The sequence below is a fragment of the Capricornis sumatraensis genome, chromosome 4, assembly GCF_032405125.1.
Source record: "Capricornis sumatraensis isolate serow.1 chromosome 4, serow.2, whole genome shotgun sequence".
NCBI classification, from domain to species: Eukaryota; Metazoa; Chordata; class Mammalia; order Artiodactyla; family Bovidae; genus Capricornis; species Capricornis sumatraensis.
Window position 1 is genome coordinate 37223601 of NC_091072.1, and position 26669 is coordinate 37250269.

At 39.9% G+C, this 26669-nt stretch overlaps 1 protein-coding gene across 1 annotated transcript in view; it reads left to right on the forward strand.

The window, feature by feature from the left end:
* The first annotated feature begins 1221 nt into the window (after positions 1 to 1221).
* VEGFC (vascular endothelial growth factor C) overlaps positions 1222 to 26669 on the forward strand; it is an 87513-nt gene continuing 62065 nt past the window's right edge. The window contains exon 1 of the mRNA XM_068970960.1: positions 1222 to 1368. Coding sequence (XP_068827061.1) covers positions 1222 to 1368 — 147 coding nt within the window. The remainder of the gene's footprint in view (positions 1369 to 26669) is intronic.

Consider the following 26669-nt stretch of genomic DNA (forward strand, 5'->3'; position numbering starts at 1 on the left):
TTTTATGATCTGTGTATTGAAACGTCGCCCCAGGTAAAAGTGAGGCTTTCCCACTTTTGGGGAGCCAAGGAAACCCTGAGCGGGGGACGTCTGCACCCAGGCCACCCAAGCCAAGGTGAACGCCGGCCAACAGGGCGCTCTGCCGCCCGCTCACTTTTCCGACCGGGAAGAAGCCCTTGGCTTCCGCAGACTTCACGTCAGACAACGTGCTTCACACGTGTCTCCCGCGTCCTGCTTCCTCCTTCAAACCCACTCCCCACAGGCGCTGCTCCTGAGGCGCCCGGCCCGGCGGCCCCACCGGCCACAGGCCCGGGCTTCCAGCCGCTCCAGAGCCTTCGCCCCACAGTCCGCCCGCCTTCGCATCCCCTGGGGGGGGCCCCCCGAGTCGCCCGCCAAGGGGAGACAGGGGGCCCGGCGGGTTCTCCGCCCCGGGCCGACTTTCTCGCACTTTCTAGAGTCTGGAGCTCCCCTGCCTCTCGAGCGGGGACGGGGGGGCCAGTCTGCGGGTGACTCTGGCCGGAGCCGGGGCGCCCGCGCCCCCGGAGCCCGGCGCCTCGGAGCCCGCGCGCCGGCCGGCCCCCCCCCAACCCCGCGGGGGGCTCGCGCCGCGGGGGGCGGGGGAGGAGCGGCGCGGGCGCCGGGAGACGCCGCCAAGGCCGGCGCGCGGGGAGGGCGGCCGGGCTCGGCACGCGCCCTCCCTCGGCCGCTTTCTCTCACATAAGCGCAGGCAGAGGGCGCGTCAGCCATGCCCTGCCCCTGCGCCCGCCGCCGCCGCCGCGCAGCCCCGCGCTCCCCGGCCTCGCCGCCCGGCGCCGCCGCCGCTCTCGCCGCCCGGCCACCCGGCTCGCCCCGCCGTGGGGGGGAGGCGGGGGCTCGCGGGCCCCGGGGCCGCCGCAGGGCGCGAGCCTCGCGGGGCGTCTGGGCTCGGCTACCCCTCGCTCCCCGAGCCGCCGAGCGGGGCGCCGTCCTCCCGCGCCCTCGCCTCACCTAGCGGGCCGCGGTCGCGGGCGCTCGGATGTCCGGTTTCCTGTGAGACGCTGCCCTGACCCCTCGGCTCGCGGGCGCCGGCGGCAGAGCGGCTCGCAGCGTCGCGAGCACCGAGCCCGGACCCGCTGCCGCCGCCCCGGCTCCGCGGGGTCCCGGGCGGCCCTCGGGGACAGGGCCGAGCCGCGAGGCAGCCTCGCCGGGGCGCCCGGCCCCCGCGCCCGTGGCCCGGCCACCATGCACTTGCTGGGCTTCTGCTCTCTGGCGTGTTCCCTGCTGGCCGCTGCGCTGCTCCCCGGTCCGCGCCGGGCGCCCGCCGCCGCCACCGCCTTCGAGTTGGGACTGGGCTTCTCGGACACGGAGCCGGACGCGGGCGAGGCCAAGGTGGGTGCGCGCTGCGGGGACCCTGGGGGCGTCGGGGACCGTGGGGAGCCCGGGGAGGGGGGGTGCGTCGGATCTCAAAGGACCCAGAACCTGTGCAAAGAATGGGCTTGTGTTTCACCTTGTGTGCGTTGGATCCAAAGTTGCTGAGCTGAGTGTAGAGTTTCTGAGAGAAAGTTTTCTCCTTTTTTTCCACAGAAAGTTGTTACTAAATAGGAAGGCAATTTACGCCGAGTGCAAGGCTCGGAAGGTAGCTGGTGACCGCGCTCCTATAACCTACCGGCTGGAGAGCGGTCCCCGCCGGGGAGCCGAGCTGTGCTGGAACCCCGGTTAACCCGCCGGGAGGGTTCTTTTCTTCCCTAGCAAGTGAGTTGGGACCTCAGCAGCTCCCAGGGCTTGGATGACCAGTCATCCGAGGCTGCTTTTTATGGAGTGTTCCTCTTCTGTGGGGTTAGTAATTGGGCTTGAGGGCATCAGACTTCAGATTCACCTGGAGAAGTTGGTCAAACTTGAGATGCAACAGGATCTCGAATCACCATCAGGCATAGCTTTTCGACTTAGTAAACGCTGCATTTGTGAAATGTGGTCAAGAACTGTGAAAAGTAAGGTGGATTTTCTTGTTTGTTTTTCGACGAGATGTTTAACTCTTTGCCTGAAAAATGTTGCCAAGATGCTTTGGGGACATTCTGATTCCCAAATGTCATATATTATTTGTGTCTGCTCTTCTAAAAAAAAAAAAAGTATGTTTACCTTAAAAGCTCAGATCTGACATAAGGATGGAGAATATGCTTAATAAAGTTCTTGAATTCATGAAAAAGTTTCATATTCCACATAAGATGGGAAGTCTCACTTCACACACTTGCTGTACCCCCTGGCTGGAACTGCTGCTGCTGCTGCTGCTAAGTGGCTTCAGTCGTGTCTGACTCTGTGCGACCCCATGGACTGCAGCCTACCAGGCTCTTCCGTCCATGGATTTTCCAGGCAAGAGTATTGGAGTGGGGTGCCAGTGCCTTCTCCGTGCCTTCTCCGTAGCTGGAACTAGATTGCAGCAATTTATTTCATCTGATGGCAGGAGTAGTGCCGGGCGTGTGTAACTGCTAATCATGAGTTTACTGATTAGCATATATTGAATGTGTACAAATTAAATTGCCTCCCCAGTTTTATTTTGAAACACACTTTTAAGATTGAGAAGACTGATTAAAAAAAAATCTTTGTACTTAAATTTGGGGGAAAAATTAAATGTTGGAATTTGTCATTCAGTAGGGTCAAGGGAAAAAAACTATGGAGTAAAAACGTATACACTAAAGTGCAGAAAAGAGTGTTTTATGTGACTTGTAAAATAATTTTCAATACAGATGTTTACATCGGTAAAATTACTGCCATAAGAATGTCTTCCTGTCCTCAAATGCCACAAAAAAATGTAGTCTTAGACCCACTAATGCTTCCTGCAGCTTAAATGCCTTGGATTTCATGATATTGATTCACTTTCTGTTTCCTCAGAGTTAAACTATTTCTTAAAAGTATGACTTAGGAAGAGAATTCCTCTCTACTGCCTACGATAACTTACTTTGGTTTACAGTTGAGAAACTGAAATAGCAGGTCCAGTTAGAAGCCTATCCTGATAAGCCAAGAGCCTGTGTAAGAGTCACTCCCTCTGTTGGATGAATCCTGAGTGGAGCGGACCATATGTGTGTATGTGCATGTGTTTATATACTTCTCTTTTGGTTGGAGTTAATTTATTCTTAATTTTCAAAACTGTCTTCGTTGGTGATTTAATTAAGTTTTCCCTTTGCTGTGAAAACTTTTATGAATTTTGTTAGCTTTTCATGGTTGACCATCCGTAAAGCAGAGTATTATTCCCTCACTGAAGTGTTCCCCAGCGGTTGAATAGAAGCTTGAGAGGGCGTGTCATTATTGCCTTCAGCGGAGTTGCTGTGTCCTTGCCATGAAAGTGCCAAGAGACATGGTCCAAAGACTCCACATCTCTCCCTAGTGGACAAAACAAGTGCCTTATTTGGATGTAAGCCCTGATAACAATCAGGAGCTAATGTTAATTTTCTGCGCTCTACATAAACCTTAAGAAGAGATTTCAGAAGGTTAATAGAAGACTCTACATATACATAATCCCCAAGAAATGCAGATTTTTGTTAATTTATACTTCAGAATTATTTTTTTAATATTAGAATAGAAGAAAACTCACAAGGTGTGAATCATGGTTAACTATCCATCCTTCACCCCACTCCCAAAGCCCCAAAGTGAAAGTTACTCAGTCATGTCCAACTCTTTGCGACCCCATGACCTATATAGTCCATGCAATTCTCCAGGCCAGAATATTGGAGTGGGTAGCCTTTCCCTTCTCCGGAGGATCTTCACAAAAAAATTGGGAGGTAAAATCACAAATGGAAATGAGATCTCCTTGTTCCTAGACCTAGGTTCCTTTTCTAATTATTTATGGTTGTGAGTGAAGTGATAGTTGCTCAGTCATGTCCGACTCTTTGTGACTCCATGGACTATACATGGAATTCTCCAGGCCAGAATACTGGAGTGGGTAGCCTTTCCCTTCTCCAGGGGATCTTCCCAACCCAGGGATCGAACCCAGGTCTCCCACACTGCAGGCGGTTTCTTTACCAGCTGAGCCACAAGGTAAGTCCATTTATGGTTGTATGATTTACTAAAAACTTCTAAATTGTTTTTCCCAAGGATGTGAGTACAAGCAAGTCAATGTCAGAAAAGTAAGGCAGGTAGTTTTACCTAATTATGTAATTTAAATTAACTAGACATGTCGGGGTTAAAAAAGGAAATATTTAAAATTACGAGCAAGCTAAAAAGAAAAAACTGCAAAACCTAAAAAAAGCACTAGATTACTAACTACAATTATTTGCCAACATGAGATAAGATAAGAGTTCACTGTGGTTGAAGCTGAGTTTGTTTTTAAAAGTTGATTTATGATTAACAAAAGGAAGAATTACTTCATATCATGAAATTCCACTTTCATTTCAAAAAATAAAAGTATTTTATTGGGTTAGACAGAGTTTAAATACCTAGATCCTTATATATATTTTTGATTTCAAAAAATGCAGGTGTGAGAGAATGAGGACTTGCTGTCTCAGCACTGCTGTCTTTTTAGTGACCATAGGGGTCTTCACAAGTTCAGATCACCCCCTGGATACCATGCATACCTACACTGAGAGTAGGTGTTTAAATACACGTGTTTAGGTTATATCTGCAATGTTGTGATTACCTATACATTAATTTCATTTTGTTTTCCACTACATCTTCATGAGATGGGTGTTATATTTTTTATTAAAGATGATGAATCTAAGACTCAAATGATTTAACCAGGAGCAAGAATAGAGCTTTTTCCTTTAAATAAAAAAACAAAAAAACTTCTGCAGCATATAGTTTAGAAAAGCATGGTAATGGTTTAGGGCCTTCAGGGTTGCTAAAGGCCTATTATTCTCTTCCTCTTGTAAGTGGACCAGTATGCAAGGAGACAGAGGAAGTATTGCTCTGCAGCCAGGATCGCCTGTTACATTCCCCACAATGGAACAATCTAAAAGAAACTGGGACTTTCTTCCAGGGTTCATCCCAGGATGCTCTCTGATTAAAGGTGGATCATAACTGGCCTAATCCATAGTACTGTTACAAGAATGGCTGCAGAGCTAGAGGCCTAAAAACAATTTCTGACAATTACTATTTCTAAGTTGCACTAAGTGTACAACTTAGAAATAATTCCTGTTTCTAAGTTCCACTAATATAACGTCAGTGAAATACAGTGATCTTACCTATATGACCTTTCAGGAATAATTGGGTTTAAAAGAACAGACTTCAGTTGCAGAGGAATGATATCTCCTTCAACTTCTAAACATTACATTGTAGCCCCTTTTACCTGTTACATTATTCCTGCTGCACTCTCTAAATACTTCAGAGGTCTACTTTGTGTTGCAAAACACCAATTTGTCACTTCAGATTTGTAGTAGTTGTGAATTAAGGTATTGATTTTTCACATTGGAAATATTAGTGTAGCAGAGAACTTTAAACAATAAGAGATAATGATTGATTTATATTATAATGATAAATTTTACTGTAAATATTTCAGATTTGTCAGTGTCATCCTTTCTGCTGAAATTTACTCATGCAAATTATTCAGGAGGCTCCTATCCACAATTGATTTACTTAATTTGTAGTTTAACTGTTAGAGAAAAATTGCATTCATTTAATTTACTTTATTGGGCATCCATCACAGAATCAAATAGTTGCCTTAAAATACCTTTTGCTGGTGGGGTCTCACCCTTTCCTGGTACTGATAGCACTCCAGTGGCTGTCAAGTGTTAGAAGGGATCCCTGATGATTCCTTTTCTGCCTTTCTGAAACCCCAGAGCTCATTTTCATACATTTATTTGGTTCTATAACCTTGACCTGATCTGACATAAAGCTACGTATAGTCTTTACTTACCCTCTAAGTTTGAATATATCTAAGCATCGTTGAAGAAACAGTAATATATTTATTTATGAGATGCTGCCACAGACCCTGCTGGGTGTAGAGGGAGAATTAAAATGCATATGTACTGGGTTTCTTGAAAAATTTTGGAATCTGCATTTATGCAATCCACAGGGCTTTTGGTAAGAGATTGGAATGGAGAACTATTCTCTTCCAAAGGGCTTTCTTCCTCAGTCACCTGTTGCCTCATAACAGCCTGGAAGGAAAATTGAAGTACTCAAGAAGAAGGCCCTATGGACACCCCTACCTCTTACTTTACCCATTAGAACCAGGTTTATATACTTTTTACTCCAAATTCTCATATTCAAATCTACTTCAATTCAGGGATGTTTTAGTTAATCCTCACTAGTGGCAGCTTCGGTTCTAAACAGGAAATTACTATGCAGTGAGTGATACAAAGTGAGTGAGTGATTCCTGTCTATAACAAGTATATCATCATTTTTAAGAAACAAGAAACTTACTCATTAAAAATACCAGAAATGAGTTAATCTATAAATGCAGACAATTATAAGACATTTTGTAAGAGTCTCTTGCTTTACCAGAAGTCAGTGGCTAGGCTTCTGGGGGATGCATTGGCAGTCACAGGAAAGGTGGGGTGATGTTGAGTAAGCTGTGAAAAATGGTTAAATGCTGGTTACAGAAAGGAGAGTGGGAGGGATATTTTGGATATTGAAGTGTGAGAGTGGAGGACAGAGGCCAGTAATGCCAATGCAGTCAGTGGGTGTTTGGGCAACTGGGAGCAGCCCATTTGGCTGGAGAGTCCAGAACATCATGAGAAACAGTGAAATATTATAGAAACTTCAGACTTCCTCAAAGTGCCTGGCAGTGCCTCCTCTCCTCACTTGTTGACCACCCATATATGTTGTCTGAGCTCCTCTATATGCTCTGGACTTCTGATGATGATAATGATGACCACTTAACTTATGTAAGCGCCCATCCCTGTTCTACTCAGAAGCATTTATAAAATACACTAATAACAGTCATCTTGGCTCTTCTGGCTTGAATTCCAAACAGAACAAGCAATGTAAACAGTGGTCATGCTTAGATACACACACACACACAGATACACACAGACGTACACATTCACCTCTTAATGGTTCTTCAAGCTGCCATCAATGGCTTACATGTTCTGTCTTACCAAGTTAAATATTTTTAGACAATCTGTTGAAATAATATATAAAAAACATATAAGATTGGATTTTCCATCATTTATACACTTATTCTCAAATAAGCTAGCAATTAGAGAGAGAAAGATAATCCTAAAGTGTCCTAGCAGTTCCTTCATTTCAAATCTGCTTACAAGTATTCCTATTAAAAGTAAGACCAGAATGGGGGCAGAAATGAACTATCATGTAAATAACACAATTACCTTGTACTTGTTATTTTAATTTTTTAGTGCAGCAGAAAATTTACTCAAACCCAAAAGTCAGTTATTATAAAATGGATGTAATGAAAGAGGAGGTATTCAGATGTATACCCTTGTATAAATAGCAATGCTTCAGAGTTTAAAAGTCAGACTTCTCAGCAAGGTCAACTTCAGTACTGTCCTGGTTTGGACAGATTGGGAGGAGATGAATATTTTAGAGTAAATCAAGAAGATGTAATTTACCATTTTGCTAAGTCGCTTCAGTCATGTCCGACTCTGTGCCACCCCATAGACAGCAGCCCACCAGGCTCCCCTGTCCCTGGGACTCTCCAGGCAAGAACACTGGAGTGGGTTGCCATTTCCTTCTCCAATGCATGAAAGTGAAAAGTGAAAGGGAAGTCGCTCAGTCATGTCCAACTCTTCACAACCCCATGGACTGCAGCCCACCAGGCTCCTCCATCCATGGGGTTTTCCAGGCAGGAGTACTGGAGTGGGGTGCCATCGCCTTCTCCTGTAAAGATTGTAATTAGCCATTTATTTTGTAATTTATTTCACCTTAAAACTTGTTCCTCAAAATACCTCCATATATGAAGAAACAGTGATATTCTTCAGCGTGATTCTTCAGCTCTTTCCCACCTAATTTATTACATGTTTTCTTTTTATAAGCTTACCAGCAATTGTCCTGATTTCTGTAGTGTGGGAACAGGATGTTATATGGATGTTTGATTTTGAGACAGTTGGGGGAAATCCAAGGGATTTGATCATTCAGTGTAGGAAGACTGTTTTGTAGACTCACTTATAATACGCTTCCACCTGTCCTGTGTGCCAAGTATGTGTCTGTCCCTGGAGGAGACATCCAGCCGTAGACCACCAAGGCATGATGGTTGTTCCCTAAACGCCACCCTTAAGTCACTGGGTAAAAAGGACTTTGGTACACAGGGCATTATAATGCCATATAATATCACATGAACTCATCCTGAATATTTTCAAAGCTCAAATACTTTGATGTTTATTAAAGAAACAGACTATTATTGCTACTTTAATGTGCAAATATCTCATCTTTATGTTATTAATTTGCACAAGAGAGAAATATGCATTCTACATGATAGTAAAATCGTCATAGAATAGCTAAAAGATGAAAATACACTTTCACCAAATTAAGGAAAAGACAATGGTAGAAGCTTACGTGCAAGAGTTAAGGGACTTCCCTGGTGGTCCAGTGGTTAAGACTTCACCTTCCAATGTACGGGATGCAGGTTTGATCCCTGGTCAAGGAGCTAAGAACCTCCATACGTCACAGCTAAAACAAGCAAACACCCCACAGGAGCAACATTGCAACAAATTAAATAAAGACTTTAAAAATGGTACACATAAAAAAGTATTAAAAAGAGTTAAATTTGTGTAAATTTGTTCAGCAAGTATGATTGCCTTGCCTCTTTGAGGGTGCTTTTCTGAAATAACAACCACAAAGCATCCAGTCTGCTGTCACTGAGATGAATCTCGGAGTAAATACCTTCCTGCTCCTAGGGTAAGGCTGGGTTATCTCAGTTCCCTGATTGGCTTAAGAGAGTAGATTTTGTCTGATGGTTCTGTCTGCCAGTTTGCCAGGCACTGAGAATACACTATGAATTTCTTGGCACTGAACACTTGATGGTGATGGGAGTGCCACTGGAAGTGGCAAGCAGAGGGAAAGAGGAAATTCAGAGTAAGTGGTGGATACAGCTCCCAGCTCTTCAAGAGATAGTAACATGTTTTTACTTAATAACATTTTCAAAGTATCCACTTCCTTAGGATTCCAGTAGAGATGTTCAGTTCAGTTCAGTTCAGTTGCTCAGTCATGTCCGACTCATTGCAACCCCATGAATCTCAGCACACCAGGCCTCCCTGTCCATCACCAACTCCCAGAGTTCACTCAGACTCACGTTCATTGAGTCAGTGATGCCATCCGGCCATCTCATTTTCAGTCGTCCCCTTCTTCTCCTGCCCCCAATCCCTTCCAGCATCAAAGTCTTTTCCAGTGAGTCAGCTCTTCGCATGAGGTGGCCAAAGTACTGGAGTTTCAGCTTTAGCATCATTCCTTCCAAAGAAATCCCAGGGTTAATCTCCTTGCAGTCCAAGGGACTCTCAAGAGTCTTCTCCAACACCACAGTTCAAAAGCATCAATTCTTCAGCGCTCAGCCTTCTTCACAGTCCAACTCTCACATCCATATATGACTACTGGAAAAACCATAGCCTTAACTAGACGGACCTTAGTCGGCAAAATAATGTCTCTGCTTTTGAATATGCTATCTAGGTTGGTCATAACTTTTCTTCCAAGAAGTAGGCATCTTTTAATTTCATGGCTGCAATCACCATCTGCAGTGATTTTGGAGCCCCAAAAAATAAAGTCTGACACTGTTTCCACTGTTTCTCCATCTATTTCTCATGGAGTGATGGGACCGGATGCCATGATCTTCGTTTTCTGAATGTTGAGCTTTAAGCCAACTTCTCCACTCTCCTCTTTTACTTTCATCAAGAGGCTTTTTAGCTCCTCTTCACTTTCTGCCATAACGGTGGTGTCATCTGCATATCTGAGGTTGTTGATATTTCTCCCGGCTATCTTGATTCCAGCTTGTGTTAGTTGGAATATTTTAGGAACTTTTGATCAGATACCATATTTCTAAGCAGAGGAAGTTTTGCTGACTAAATCGGGAAGGAAGGACTTAACACTAAATAGATAACTCAGCCAATATGTACATGAATAAAGAATTAGAGAATACATTATCTAAACACATCTACACATATCGAGGTACATTATCCATACAAATCTACATGCAGATACTGAGATCTATTTTTAAAGTGATTTTCATATTTCTATCTCAGGACTCGAAAAACTGTAATTATAGAAAATGAAGCTTTATATTTAAGTGCTGATCTATTTCTTCAGTTATAGGATGCAATTTTAAATTTTAATGTAATTTTCTTCACAGCAGTTTTCCATTCTCATTCTAATTTATTTTTCTAGTAAAAGTGCTATGCTTATTTTAGGGGGTCAGAAACAATATTAAAATAACATTACTTTTTAGATATTCTTTTATAAGGAGAGGCAATGTTCATGAAATTAATAATATTTTTGCTTCCAGTCTGCTTAAATACTTGAAATGGGTGAAAATTTTCTTAAAAAAAAAAGAAGACGCCAATGTGGTGTTTTAGAAAGATTCTCCAATATGAGTTGGTGCCACTTGAAGACAGGCAATGCTTACTCCCTCCTGGGACTGACTGGGAGAAGGACAAGTAGGCCATTTATCACCTCTTCAGCCAACTGGTGCTCAGAGGTTTAATACCTTTTTCGGAGATGACAAAAATAATTACCTTATTTAAAAAAAAGTGTTGGTGATAGCCCTGTAACCTCTCCTCAAGAAAATAGTGCATTTTTTTCTCTTCCTTGTTTATGTTTAAATGGAGTCTTTTCTTCCTCCCAATATCAAACCATCCCCTCTGCAAGTCCAAACAAAAATGGGTGAGATCGGCAAATTACATTAGACCAAAATAGTAAAGAAAAAGATCTTGATTTTTTTATTTTCTTTTAATCGGAGTGACCACCCAGGTGCCATGAATTCTATGATTAAATTCCCATAATCTGTAAAAGAGATTATTTCCTCTTACTCAAAGTTCCTTGGAAATAGTTACTATCAAATACCAAATGTGAAGCTGTTTCAAACCACTGTGGTTTACTTTACTACAATAGCATTGCCCACATGGAATATTTTTAATTCCTTCTTTTTTGTTTGTGTCTGTTGTATTTAGTTACTTTATCCTTTTAAAAGTCTTCTTCCCAGTTTATGTTTGGAAAAATGGAGCACTTATTTAGATACATGTTTGCTTATGGGTCATGACATTTATGACTTCCCTAAAAAACAAACTAATTCTTGTGTCTCAGAGCCAAAATTTTAGTTTTGGGCTGATAGTGATTCACTGTTTGTTCTCTTTAAATCCTAAGTCTTTTAATTTTGATGTTCATCCATTCCAAATTAGAATTTTATCAAGGTCAAGATTATTCATGAGTCATAACCACTACACTTAAATTTGGGTAATTGGAAGCTGCTTTAGATACACAGATTAAGCAAATAATGATGTCATAAATTAGTGCAAATGATTTTTTCCCCCTAAACTTTGGTAGCAGTGAGGCCTACTTGTTGGAGGCCTATTCAGTGTTGCTTTAGGAAAACAGGCTCTTGAGTCGCAGCGACATGAGCATAGCATACAGTTAGCCCCCTGCATCTGACCCCCGGCATCTGAATCACCATTGGAGGAGTCAGTCCCACCAGGTGGTTGGATACAGGAGGGCTGACTGTTCTATGCCGTTTATAGAATAAGGATTTGAGCACCTGTGGATTTTGGTGTTTGTAGGGGTGCTGGAGCCACGCCCTCGGATACCAGGGCACGGCTATGTGTAGTTACATTACTGTCACATGGCATACCATGGCATGTAACTTAACTGAATTCAGGATGAAGACATTTGGAATCAGGGTTACCTTTTTGTGTCATGCTTCTTGACGGTGCAGGCTCTTCTGTAATCAGTGGGGATAGTCACACTAGGGAGCCTCAAGCTTCCTCTAGCAGAGAACACCCAAGATTTTAATTTTGCCTTCATATGTCAGGTTTTTAAAATTATAGTTTCCCTTAATGTTGATGTTCACTTTCAGAAAGGAGATACACGAGGAGACCACATGTACCTGATTTGCTCTACTCCTCTTAGGGCTGGATGTGGGTTTCCTCCTCCCAGGACTGAAACTCAGACTGGCATAAATTTAATTTTCTCTTCAACATTGGAGTGGTAACTCATAAACTAAGAGATGTGCTAGTGAAGTGAAAGGCACTCAGTCATGTCTGACTCTTTTTGACCCCATGGACTATACAGTCCATGGAAATCACCAGGTCAGAATACTTTCTCCAGGGGATCTTCCCAACCCAGGGACTGAACCCAGGCCTCCCGCATTGCAGGCAGATTCTTTACCGTCTGAGCCACAAGGGAAACCCAAGAATACTGGAGTGGGTAGCCTGTTCCTTCCGCAGCGGATCTTCCCAACCCAAGAATTGAACACGGGTCTCCTGCATTGCAGGCAGATTCTTTACCAACTGCACTATCAGAGAGGCCAAGGGATGTGTTAATGTGATATTAAATCACACATTAAATTTGCGACACTCAGATGAAGCGTATGCTCTGCCATGTGCATTGCGTGTGGCTTGTGCTTAGTGAATGGGATATAATTGAGTTTTAATAGGCAGCTCTGAAAACTGCCAGCCTGTCAGGTGCCATTAGTCTACACATCAAGAGTTCCCATTAAATATACTTATGTTTAAAACTTTGCAGTTTTTAATAAATTATCACCAAGACATCATAAATATGGATTTCAGTGTGTGCTACTATGAGTTTCATTGGGACCTAATGGTGTGCTGCGATTCATGGGGTCGCAAACAGTCGGACACGACTGAGCAACTGAACTGAATGGTATATAAATCTCTGAAGCTGTATGATTTTTACCATAGTTCACTGGAACATTGCAACATAATCATATTTAGGTTCAGTCTTTTTTCAGAACAGTTTCTATTTTGCTAAGACTAAACTATTATCACTTTATTCATTAAATCCATTTTTTAAAACCATCTAGGTGCTTTGCTTTCCCAAGGATGTGATCTGTTGTGTCCTATGTACAGTAGAAAAAAATGTACAGTAACTCCAGGATCATGATCTTGAAGGTCAAAAAGACTCCTGATCTAGAAATCAGTATTCACTACAAAGCATCCAGTTTGATGACATGCCCTTGGGTGCTGATAGATATGGTAACACTAAAGTTTCAGACTTGGCATTACATACCCTTCAATGTAAATTACACATTCTTTTCTTTCCGTTTCTTCCATACTTTTACTCATATGGTATATTGCACGTAAATATTTTTGAACACACTATAAACAACTATTGCTCATTACAAAAATAAATGCTCACCACTGTCAGGAGTTATTCATTGTTTATACCACTTTGTGGTGGTGGTGATAGTGTCGTTCAGTCACCAAGTTGTGTCCGACTCTGCGATCCCATGGACTGCAGCTTGCTAGGCTTCCCTGTCCCTCACCATCTCCCAGAGTTTGCCCAAGTTCATGTCCATTGAATTGGTGATGCCATCCAACCATTCCATCCTCTGTGATATATCCACCTTGTGGTACAGTATATAAATTTCATGCTACAAAGAACAGTGACATCAGATTTTCTTAGAGTAGACTTAAATTTTTTTTTTCAAAATCAGATTTTACAGTCTCTGTTGTCATTTTACCTCAATACATCTTCCCACTATTTTGATGCATAAATTATGTTTTTATATTATGGCGATTTCAATTTTAATATAATATTGCTGGCTTATGGCTTGATAAACATATTGCATCTATAAATATAGAAACTCACAGTGTGTGGTGTGTGTGTGTATGTGTGTATAGCTATGGCATTTAGTGTGAAGAACCAAAATTTTTTCCATACTCATCAGTTTTTTTATGTTTCTGGTGGTAGGGAAGGAAGTCAGTCTTTGCCAACATGTAAAATGTATAATAATTTTGTCAAGCTAACTCATTTCATTGCTACACTTTGAAATCAGAAAGTTGTGGGGGATCAATCTGGAGTTTATGAGGAGAAAGAACATGTGAAAATGAGGCAGTCTCCGGGAATTGATAAGGTGAGTTACTGTGTGTGTAGAGAAGAGGGTGTTTTGGATCAGAGAAAAATTTTGCAGCAGAGAGTTGAAGCATGGTTAAAATACATCTAGGTTATGTTTAGTTATCAAAACCTGACTGCAGTGAGACTGATAATTAAAAAATGGGCTTAGTTTATAGTAGCCCTTGTAAATCTTTAGATGTTCAACAAAATAACTTGCTCTTGAGGCCAGATGATTTAATAAAAATTATTTAATTAGGTAATTCCTACTTAATCAACATTTCATTATAATAGATGTCATAGGACTAAATAATTGGGGATTGCAGGTTCTTATTGTTGGAGAAAGAATACATTTTTTCTTTTATTAGGCCATCTTGAGGAACAGTTTTCCCTCCAGTAGCATTTTTGTCTCTTGAATAATAGACTAACAGAAGAGGGTCTTATTATTTTTTTTTCCTAAATATGTTTTTTCTTTACTTTTGGCATTGTCTTTATTGCTTCCAATTATGATTGTGAGAAAATTGCAATAGAAATGCTTTATAACTTCTAGCTTGGTTTAGTCATCAAAGCTCACCAGTAAACACCTATATTGTGAGAAAACTGAGTTAGCCACAACTAGACCATCAACATGTGAAGACACAATGTCTTCTGTTCCCCAGTCACCATTTTTTGCCTATTTATGCTTTATTCTGTTTAAAGTTCAATATTTTGCTGATTATAATTGTAGGTACAGTGAAAATCTATTTCATTTTGAATTACAAATAGAAAAGACATCAAGTTCTTAGATCTAAAGACTTATTTAGACTATGATTATAACATAAAGCAAGATGAGCTAAAGAACTAGATTTCTGGGCACATTTTGACTCAAAATATATATACTTTGTGTATACCAAGAGTAGCTTTTATATCTGTATCTGTCACTTTCTAAGATTCATTAATTTGTTCATCAAGCAGTTATTGCTTTCTGTGTACTAGTGTTTAAGGTATCAAATAAAGTCTAAGGGAAACAATTCTGTAAAATTCCAAAGTATAAACTATTTCATATCATTACAAGTTTTATGTGTATATAATAGTGACTTGTTTTTTGACAAATATAGACAAGAACTTAGACTTCTGTGAAAAGTGACAACTAGTTATCTATTATAGTGCCCATACAGTACCTTTTAAAATTCAGTCAATTTAAAACATCTCCTGTCCAGTAATGCCAACTAATAAGTAGCAAAGTATGGCATATTTTTTAATGAAATGAAAAATACTGTGTTGTCCATAAAGAGACTAATTAAAGTACATAATCTGATAATTCCAAGTAGTAATACTTTATGAAACTTTTATAACTTAACAAATCCAGGTTGTTCACTTTGATATTTAAAAAAAAGACAAAGTCAAACAAAATATGATAAAAATGACAGAACTAATCACTGGATCATAGCATCGAGTTTTACTTACTACCAGCACTTTAGCCAGGGTTTGGTCCAGGGGCTCAGGATCAGGCAGCTGTGATCTTCTCGGTCTTGCTTCTTTCCTTTCCCTCTTGCTGCAGCTCTTGGAAGACTGGTCTGTACGTGGTCTCCACAGTATCTATGAAACATGGCAGGGGGCAGAAGTACAGCTCTTTTCTCCTCTCAGACTTGATCACTTATGCCTAGGCCCTGCTGCTTCGTATTCATTTTTTTCATGTCATTCAAATGCTTAATTGGAAATTTTAAATGTAGTTGTGACCCAACTGCGTTTGAGGTCTCCTGTATCCAGTTTAAAAAAGTTTTTTTCCCCAGCTCTCTTTGCAGCTCACACACCCTAGCCAATTGGCCAATGAAATCCAGAAGACAGAAGCTAGTGCAGATTTAAGGGAAAACTTTCGCTTTTGTAATAAGGTACTGCTTGTCTTCCTGTTTTCTTTTCTCCCCTGGAAATCAGAAAATCCCTTATAATTAAAAAATTACTTTATATTTATCAAAGGAACACTTTCAAGTGGACTGAAATTTTTATAATTATTAATATGAGCTTGTGGCTATGGAGGGACTTTATAAATTTCTTGTTGTTTAGTTGCTGTAAACTAAACAACTTGTGTTTTTATCTATCAACTTGTGTTCTTAATCTGTTGATTCAAAATAATCTGTATTTTGTATCTAACAATCTTTGCCTTGCTGACGGATTCTTTTAAAATGTTATGCTTATATCTTGTAAATAGTTTAAGAAGCCATATTTATTAACCACATTCCAAGTAAAAAAAATGTTCTGTTAAGAAGGCTTTATCTTTTGTCCCTTCTTGCTGTTAAAAGTGTAATATGTTGAGAATGACCACGAACCAACACTAAGTGTTTGGATAGTGGTAACTGGAGGGAACACAGGGAGAGAGAGAATTCTCAAAGGATCTAGAGAGAGAGGAAGTTAGAGATGAGAAGTCTCAGAACTGACAGAAAAAAAATGTGCAACCAAGAATATATTTTCCTGTCTTCAGATTAATGAACAAACACCTAGACTATTTAAAAGATGTATTTAATTCTAGGCTTTTACAAGCCTGAATTTGTCATTATAGAATCAAGATGGGAAATTAGGAAAGAGTGCTAATTTAAATTTAAAACAGCTGGAAATACAATACATGGTATGTATGGTAATCTTCTCATCTATCAACAAATGCCTACTGATGCCACATGAGCTATTTTAACTGCAATTATAAATCTCAGTAGAATGTGTAGAGGTGATTGGCTAACAGAGTACTGGTTCTTAAATACTTTGTCCAACACAAATTTTAATTGATGCAGCCCCTTTAATACTAATGAAGAGTTTCATGTTAAACTTTGGGGGGAAAATTCACCATCAAATAATAAATAAGGGATATATAACCTTATTTTAGGAGAAGGCAATGGCACCCCACTCCAGTACTCTTGCCTGGAGAATCCCATGGATGGAGGAGCCTGGTGGGCTACAGTCCATGGGATCGCTAAGAGTCAGACACGACTGAGCGACTTCACTTTGACTTTTCACTTTCATGCACTGGAGAAGGAAATGGCAACCCACTCCAGTGTTCTTGCCTGGAGAATCCCAGGAATGGGGGAGCCTGGTAGGCTGCCATCTATGGGGTCGCACAGAATCAGACACAACTGAAGTGACTTAGCAGCAGCAGCAGCAACCTTATTTTAAGTTGCTTATCTTAATAGTTTATTTATAAACACAGTTTTCTTTCAGTTAGATATATCTTTTTTTTCTCAGCTTCAAGATTTTGGAGCTGTAGTAATCTGGAATGATTAATGATTTTATACTTGATGAGTCTTCTCCCTGAGGGTTACTTGCTTCCCTCAGAGCTGTGGATTTATCATGCTCAACCCCAGGATAAATGTCTTAAATTCCCTTCTGCCACATTATTTTCCATATGGTGGATTGTTAGACACTCTGTTGCAGAACAGTATTCCTACAGTACACTCCCTCTGCCCAAGGCTCTTTGACCATCAGTCAGTCAGTCAGTTCAGTAGCTCAGTCGTGTCCAACTCTTTGAGACCCCATGGACTGCAACACTCCAGGCCTCCCTGTCCATTGCCAACTCCAGAAGTTTACTCAAACTCATGTCCGTTGAGTCTGCGATGCCTTCCAACCATCTCATCCTCTGTCATCCCCTTCTCCTACTTTCAATCTTTCCCATCATCAGGGTCTTCTCCAATGAGTCAGCTCTTCGCATCAGGTGGCCAAAGTATTGGAGTTTCAGATTCAGCATCAGTCCTTCCAGTGAACACCCAGGACTGATCTTTAGGATGGACTGGTTGGATCTCCTTGCAGTCCAAGGGACGCTTAAGAGTCCTCTCCAACACCACAGTTCAAAAGCATCAATTCTTTGGTGCTCAGCTTTCTTTATGGTTCAACTCTCACATCCATACATGACCACTGGAAAAATACAGCTTTTACTAGATGGACCTTTGTTGGCAAAGTAATGTCACTGCTTTTTAATATGCTGTCTAGGGTGGTCATAACTTTTCTTCCAAAGAGCAAGCATCTTTTAATTTCATGGCTGCAATCACCATCTGCAGTGATTTTGGAGCCCAAAAAAATAAAGTCTGTCACTGTTTCCACTGTTTCCTCATCCATCTATTTGCTATGAAGTGATGGGACCGGATGCCATGATCTTAGTTTTCTGAATGTTGAGTTTTAAGCGAGCTTTTCACTCTCCTCTTTCACTTTCATCAGGAGGCTCTTTAGTTCTTTTTTGCTTTCTACCATAAGGGTGATATCTTCTGCATATCTGAGATTATCTTTGACCATATCGGTTATTGAAACCTGATCAGTCATGGTTTGGTACTGAGGCTGGACCAGTTGATTTGTAGGATGTTCTCACTGAGCAATCTAGAGAATACAAATCAAGATGTGTCATGTTCAAGAAGCAATGTTAAGTAAAACAATGTGTTCTAATGTATTCCTTCAAGACATAATCTGGCCCATGAAATATATATATTTTTATATACAGCATTTATGTGAGATCATTTTGATTTCTAGAATTGGTCATATTTTTTTCATTTTTGGACTCTGATATTTAAATTTTCTGTTTCATATTGTGTTTTACATGCTGTAGCGATTTTATATAAGCAAAGATAATTTTTTTGCAATGAAAGTAAGTGTTCCATAAACTCCTCACATGTAGACTACTGGTTATAACCAAATATAGTTAAGTCATAAGCACTCTTCTGAAATAAAAATTCTTTGACTTCAGCTTCTGAAGTTATTAGTACCTATGTATAATTTTCTATCATATTTAAAAACCTAACACACACACACACATATACAATGAAATATTACTCAGCAATAAGAGGAATGACATAATGCCATTTGCAGCAACATGGATGTACCTAGAGATTATGAAATGAAGTAAGCCAGAGAAAGACAAATAGCATGATATAACTTATATGTGGAATCTAAAAAGATGCTATAAATGAACTGATTTACAAAACAGAAACAGACTCACAGACTTTGAAAACAAACTTACGGTTACCAAATGAGAAAGGTGGTGGAGGGGAAGGATAAATTAGGAATTTGGGATTAGCATATATACACTCCTAGACATAAAACAGATAAACAATAAAGACCAACTGTTCAGCAGAGGGAACTCTAATCAATATTCTGTAATAACCTATATGGGAAAAGAATCTGAAAAACAGTGGATATATATGTGTGTGTATAACTGAACCACTTTATTGTACATCTAAAACTAACACAACATTGTAAATCAACTATACCTGAATATAAAATTTAAAAATTTAAAAATAAAATCTAACATGCATTGAGCTAATTTTTCACAATTATTGCTGTTTGATAATTCAAAATATCAGAATTGTTACTTAATATGCAGTTTCATTCTGTTCAAACTTATATACTAAATTATCCAAGAATTGCAAGTAATGGCATGTCTTAAATCACCTGTATATAATATGTGTTATCAATTTTATTTTAAAAGGCACTTGACATTTATTCAGTAGTCCAAATAAATTATGTCTTCATAAGTGAATTTTCTGGACTCCTGAAAGTTAGCATTTATAAATATAGTAAGTCAAGTTTATTGTGTTGATAAAATTATACATAACTTCATCTTAATGACTCATTTACAATCAAACAAAATTTATTGCATGTTGCCTCTTCTCTTCCCACCACCATTGTTTACCACCTCTGCTGTGTGCAATTGCTTTTGCACTTTTCAAAAATTTGCATTTATTCTTCTCTCTTTTGTCCCCTTTCCCCGAGGCTTCTCCTATACTTTTGTCCTTTGATGCTAGAGAAATGTTTTTGTTTTTTATAGCTATGCCCTCACCATAAAAGAATTTCATTTCAGCATTGGTGATCTCACCAACTACGTAGAGAATATCATTTAAAATGGGATTTAACGGTATGAAACAAGAATTCTAACCTCAGTAGAGCTTAAGCAAGTTTGAGTTTCTTTTTCATGCCAGTGAGAAGTGAAGTGCTGGTGCTACGTCGAACTCTGTTAGGTTGTAAGTGTCCCAGGCTCTCCCACATTTTCTCCCCCAAAGTTGCAACAAGACTGATTCCTCTACCACATTATGTCAGATCTTGAGGAAGAACTAGGAGATAGAAGTCTGGTGCCTTAATAGCGAAGCTTTCTTGAAATCTCTAGAAGATTTGCACTTACTCTTATTGAACAAAACTGCCTTTTGGGCATCCCTAGCTACAAGAGAAACCGAGAAGTAAAACATAGGCAACTTCAAACAAGATTGAAATCCCATTTTATGGAAGAAAAGGAAAATGGATTTTGAGTAGCATTGTTTGGTTTGTAACATTGTATCAACATGATTTCTAATTTTGATTTCTTTTTCCCATAATAGCTCACTTTTTTTCTCATGCTTGCAAACTCGGTAGCTTCCTTGTACGAATGATTACTGTTATTGAAGGATTGAATTTTAAGTTATATGAGTGTTATCATATAAGACCTTTTGACTGTGCAAAAGATTTAAAGTTGAATTTGGAGAAAGAGTTCTCACATGAAACATTTATAGAAAATGAGAATTTAAACTTGCTAATTTTCTTGTATCAAAAGTAGATGTAGTAACAGAAGGGGAAAACGAGAAAATTAGCAGGTTTAAAGTGTCTTCACATTATCAATAAAACACCAGGAACAGATTCATCTGTGTTGTCCTCACAAAGGAACAACAGGGTCACTTCTCCCCGGTGGAGTGTCCACGGTGTCACGACCAAGATACAAGAATCTTCGTGTGTACTCTAGCTTCTGTCTGCCCTTCTTCATGTGTCTTACACATTTACTGAGAAGGAGAACAGGAAACATAAGCTCATAAGCACGTATTTAGTGCATTTCTGATGCTAATGGAAACCTTGGGCACATTTCTCTGTTTTTTTCTCTTTACCTTTAATAGTTCACCCCACTGATTTTGTTACTCAAATTTGTAAGTCTTTAAGTGTTAAACACATTTTTTTTTCCATAAGCAGACCATGTATCAAATGTAATGGGAATTTGACATGAAAAGATATTTCAAACAGAGAAGAAAACAACTATTATAAGAATGTTTGAAGTTTGAGTATTTACCTTGTTTAATTTCCATAAATCATCACCTGATACAATGATATTAAGATACATCTGATAATGAAATTGGACAAGTTTATATTATTTTAAACTTTTCCCCCTGCAACTGGATTATTTATCCTTAATGTTTTGAATTGTTCTTCTTAATTGCCTTAGGGGTGATCATCATACATGATGATGTTTCAAAGTAGTCCATATTAGAATTTAATTGTTTCATTCCAAGCACTGATTCTTGTTGTGTTTTTTTTAATAAATTTCCTTGAGAGAAGTAAGTTTTGCAAGTTGGTATTTGCACTTTCATTTGGATGAAAGATGAGAGTGTGTTGCACTAGGGCAGAGGGGATGAAGGAAGGGGTATTCTCATGGGTGCCTCAGAGGTCCATCACCCTCAGCCACTCAGAGGGTGGAGGAGAGGTGTGGAGAAGATGCTCATCATTTGAAAAAGCCAGACCTTCATGTGTGCCAGCTGCCAGGAAACACTCATAGCTTTTATCTGTATCCTGATCGCTTTAAACCAACTCAGGGACCATCTGTTGCTAAAAGAGGAGCTCAATTATTTTTCAGGGGCCGTGGGCCAGAGAGCATGATAATAGAAACAGATAACGTCAATGTTGACTATATATTAGATACTATTTTATTCTCTTTTTGGAAAGCCTGCATTGAGACTTTGTTCCATTCTGCTTCCTCAGGGAAATAGCCTTTTCAGGTCATTGGAAATAACATGTCAGATTTGAAAAGAGATTTCATTTGTAGCCAAAAACCTGCTAAATATATTTAGAAAATCTAGTGACTAATATTTTAAACTGTTTCCACAATAATAGTGTTGGTCATGTTAGGATTTACCATTTTGCATTGGAAATGACTTGTTAAGTCTGAAAAGAGACTCTATGGGCAGCCAAATGTACTTGCTAAGTGTGTTTAGAAAAGATTTTTACTAATATAAAGTTTTTTTTTTAACATAGTGTATTAATTTTAAGCAATACTACTGATTGAAATCATTAGGTAGCTTCAGTAGCCGTAAGAGAAGTTAATTTGGTGGTGTTCATTTTAACATTTCTAGCCATTTCCAGTTTAATGGGAGAAGAGGAATAAGATTCACCTGCAAATATTGGAACTTTCAATATTTAGGGTTATCATGAAACAGTATTTCCAGGGAGTGTAGGGCACATATTTTCTTTCCAGATCGTATGCCTGCTTTGATTATCCTATTTTATTTTATCTTTAGAGAGAGCATAGGGTGGTTGAACCAGCATGGACTTCGGGGTCAGTATAGGATTTGAACTAGCACTGCGCTAGGTGGTGTATGATCCCAACACTTCTGAGTCAGTTTCTCACCTATAAACTGGGGGAAAGAGTGTATACCATCTAGCTTTGTAAACTCACATGAAACACTGCCTCGTATTAGCTACTGGTAAAGTATTGTTCTCTATCCAAATTATTAAATCCATCATTGTGATCCCCACTCTTACCTTCAGGGTTTTCAACTGAGGTTGCGTGAATCAGGTCCACAGATGGAATAAAGTTCATCCGAATATCCATTTATTAATGTACTATCTGCTAGCTCAATACATATTTAATTACATATGAATAACACATTGTTCTTTTCAACATAGCACTGACCTCCCCATTGCCAAAGCCAGCAAACAATGATCAGAACTCCACATTCCATGTTTGTTTACACAATGGTCCGTCAGGTGTGGGGCCACAAGAGGAGTCACATGAGAGGCACAGGAAAACAAAGTCTGTCCTACCCGTAGGAAGGGGTCCTGGGGAGGTTCTGGTGAAGAGGCAGAAAGCAGGGGTGAGAGGAAAGCTGAGACCGCAGCCTTTCCTGGGACAGAAATGCCATTATTTCTTCAGATATCGCTTCTGCCCTCCAGCCTCTACCCTCCAACTGAATGTTCATTGGTCCTCTCCGCTGTCCCCTCTGTGCCCTGTTCTGTGTGGTCTGTGTCTGTTGTGCTTTTTCTCTGGTTTTCTCAGGATGTTTTCTACTGATCTACATACCAGTTCACTAACCCTCGCTTTTCCCCTAATACTATCAATCCAGTCTGTTGAGATCTGCTTTCAGTTATTACATCTTACAGTTTTCAGATTTCAGGGTTTTTTTCAGTAAATTCAGTTTCTTTGATAGCATTCTTCATCTTGTCATCCATTTTCTTAAGCATACTGGTCACCATGTTTTACAGTACCTGTTTCAATATCTGGCTTATCTGTGTTTTGATTTGTACTGTCTTTTCTTTTTCCCTAGGTTTCTTTCCTCTTAGTCTTGTTTGTAGTGTGGTTGAAATTTTTCCTGAGAATCTCACATTGCACATGAAAAGCTTTAACTGTCATAAAACCGTGTTGTTTTTCCCACAGAGGGTTTACTGTATCCTCTGATCATCGGGTTGGCTTCCCTTGTGGCTCAGCTGGCAAAGAATCCGCCTGCGAAGCGGGAGACCTGGGTTCCATCCCCGGGTTGGGAAGACCCCCTGGAGAAGGGAACGGTTACCCACTCCAGTGTTCTGGCCTGGAGAATCCCACTGACTGTAGAGTCCGTGGGGTCACCAAGAGTCGGACTCAACTGAGCAGCTTTCACTGGGCTTCACTGATCATCAGGTAGGTTAGGGACAGACGACTCCAGTCAGAGTGTGGCGTGGCTGGAGGCTCATCTCTAGTCTTTGCAGGGGTCATTCTGCTCCCATTTCCCCACATCCTAGGGAGCTGTCATGCAGAAGAACCATGTGAGAGCCCGTGGGTTTATGCACTCCCTCTTCCTGGCCAAGTCGTAAGCTTTGATTTTGGTTTCCTCAGCACAGTGATACTGATGAAAATGTTCTTTTCAGATTTTTACATGGCTGCTTTGCTTCTTTCCCCAGGCAGTTTGAAAATTAAGCCAGTGCCTCAAGAGCAAAACCATAAGTTTCAGACTTAGGTCTCTTATCTCACCTTCTCTCCAGGATCTGAGCCCCTCATGTCCTGACTGCAGTCTCAAATGTCACTGTGCTGTCTCTCTAGTCAGAGTAGATAGTGTGCCAGACAGACAGAATGCCATAAGTCTCACTTTTTTTTTTTTTAATAACGTCTTTGTTCTTTGCCTGGATTCTCAAACTTTTCCCATTCATGGACCGCATGTTACCTGAGGGAGAAAGTAGCCCTTAAAATGTCAATTCACCTCTCAGCTATTTCCCGCCCCCCCCCGAAGATCTTGGCCACTGAAGCCCAGGTGCCTTCACATTTTTATCTTCAAGTAGGTGTATGTCGTTTTTAATTTTATCTCACATTTTCTAGTTTTCAACAGGAGTGTCATTTTGTCACAAGCTGTTTCATTATGGTTAGAAGTGGAATTCACTCAGTAAGCCATCTTAATAATTATCGTGAGGTTAGTATGGCTTAATGACTAAGGGAACAAGGTTTTTGATAGGTTCATGGTTTAAAGTCCACTTACTGTGTTTGAGATGTTTACCCACTGAAAGTTCAATTTTATCATCTGTAATTTTTAGTAAGATTTTTGTGAGACTAAATTGGAAAGAAAATAGACTTAATTTGTTGTCCAAGGTGAGAATGACTTGTGTGCTTATGTGGTCTCTGATTTCCCTCTTTAATTTCAGTTTTTGCTTCCTAAAAACACTCACTTTCTTACTAGATCTTCACTATTTAAGGAGACACATACATACACACATATATGTATATGTGTGTATGTATGTGAAGACAGACAGAAAGATGGATGGATCTACTTTTTCAGAAAGAATCTGTTCTACCAATCTGTCAGAAACATAAGTAACCAACTTACAAGAGATTTTAGGATTGTTCCTATGATCTGCTGACTTTAAGACTCAGAGTCTGCCTCTGACATCAACTGTAGTGTGCAGATGCCAACTGCACAGCTTTGAGCATCTTTAATTGTAGACACAGTGTGAAATAGATTATCACTTCCTCTCTGAGCTTGGTTGGCCCAAATGCACAGGAAATGTGGGAGATTGCTTAGTTGTGGTGACTAAATTTATGCCAAATAAAACTAATAAACAGGTCAGAGACAGCTGAGTCTACTCCCTATCACTTTCTCAACTTTATCTTCCTCTGACCAGATTTTCTTCCCAGACAATGATTTCTTCCAATTCAGACTGAATTTTAGTACCCACAGTCATCTCATTTTATACTCCATGTCCTTCTGCTTCGATCTTTTCATCTATCTTAGAGGAGCCTGCAAGTTCTTCCTTTTGTGTCCTGTAATATATAAGTAACTTGGTGCTAAGTATGTTTATTTTTCTACTGATACATATGCTGTATATAATATTCATGGGGGCGCTGATTGACCAAGGCAGAGACTGCACACACACACACAGCAATTTTCATTATTGTCCTTGATGCAATATTCAGCATTACAAATCCTGACATCTTCATAAATCTATGAGAGTTTTGGGGGTTGCTTTTTCATTTTTTAGTTAACACCTATAAAAACTGTATATTTGTTTCCCAGAAAACTAACATATGCATATGTTACTAAAGAGTTTATATGATATCATCATATTCACTGACAGTAGATTAAAGAGACTTATATTAGAATGTCCACTGATATTTGAGGGAAAAGGTATAACAAGAAGAAGTAAATATGTTTGCTTATCAATTGTATTAATTTTCAAGCAATTATAGGACAGTTCCATAGGTCAGTAGTCATAACACTTCTTTCTTTATTGTTTTTAATTGTCATTTGCTTTTGTTAGATCAATAGCAGGATACTTTCACTTTAGGGAACAAATCATCCTAAATTCCTAGGATCCTTGACCTTGCTCATTGGGCTGGACTTATACGATTCCAACCTTGTTTATACTGACCTTGAGAGATTTTTGTCATATGCAAACCAATGGTACTGGTACTGGTCCTGTGAGTAATATTAAGCTTAGATGACATCTCAACCAAGATGGATGCTGCTTGCAGCTGCCTCAATGTGGCATTTGTTCAGTGCTTTAAAATATAACTCTTTAGGGCGAGGGTGCGATGATTTGGGAAAATGGCATTGAAACATATATTATTATCATGTGTGAAACGGATTGCCAGTCCAGGTTCGATGTATGGGACAGGGTGCTCGGGGCTGGTGCACTGGGATGACCCTGAGGGATGGGGTGGGGAGGGAGGTGGGGGGGTTCAGAATGGGGACACATGTACACCTGTGGCTGATTCATGTCAATGTATGGCAAAACCCACTACAATATTGTAGAGTAATTAGCCTCCAATAAAAATAAATAATAAATAAAATATAATTCTTTGTTTTAGAATCAGCAGATTATTAATGAATGGCATGCTTCTGGGTAATAAATAAAACTTTTTTTTTTTGGCTTATAAATGTTTATTAAAAATGTATAGACAGTGTAGCCTAAAATCATCAGAAGACAGTTTAGCTAGTTTTAGTCAGATTAATCCTATCAGGCATTAAAAGATGGTTTTGTCTGAAGAAATTTTTTATTCTTTGGAAGTAGCTATTGGAGAAAAGCCCAGTGCTTAGTAACTTAGTTGAAATGTCAGCATACAATTCAATTAAAAATAGCCTTCACTTTAAATTGTTTTCCTAAATATAGAAAATATATAAGGTCTTTGTAGGTAATTTTTTAAAAGCAGAAATATATTAAAATAACTACCTGTAACATTACCATTAGCGCCTACATATTCTCAAGCTATATTCAGAGAAAATAAACTCATGCTTAAAATATTAATTCATAGCCCACTTTTAAAGTATAATATT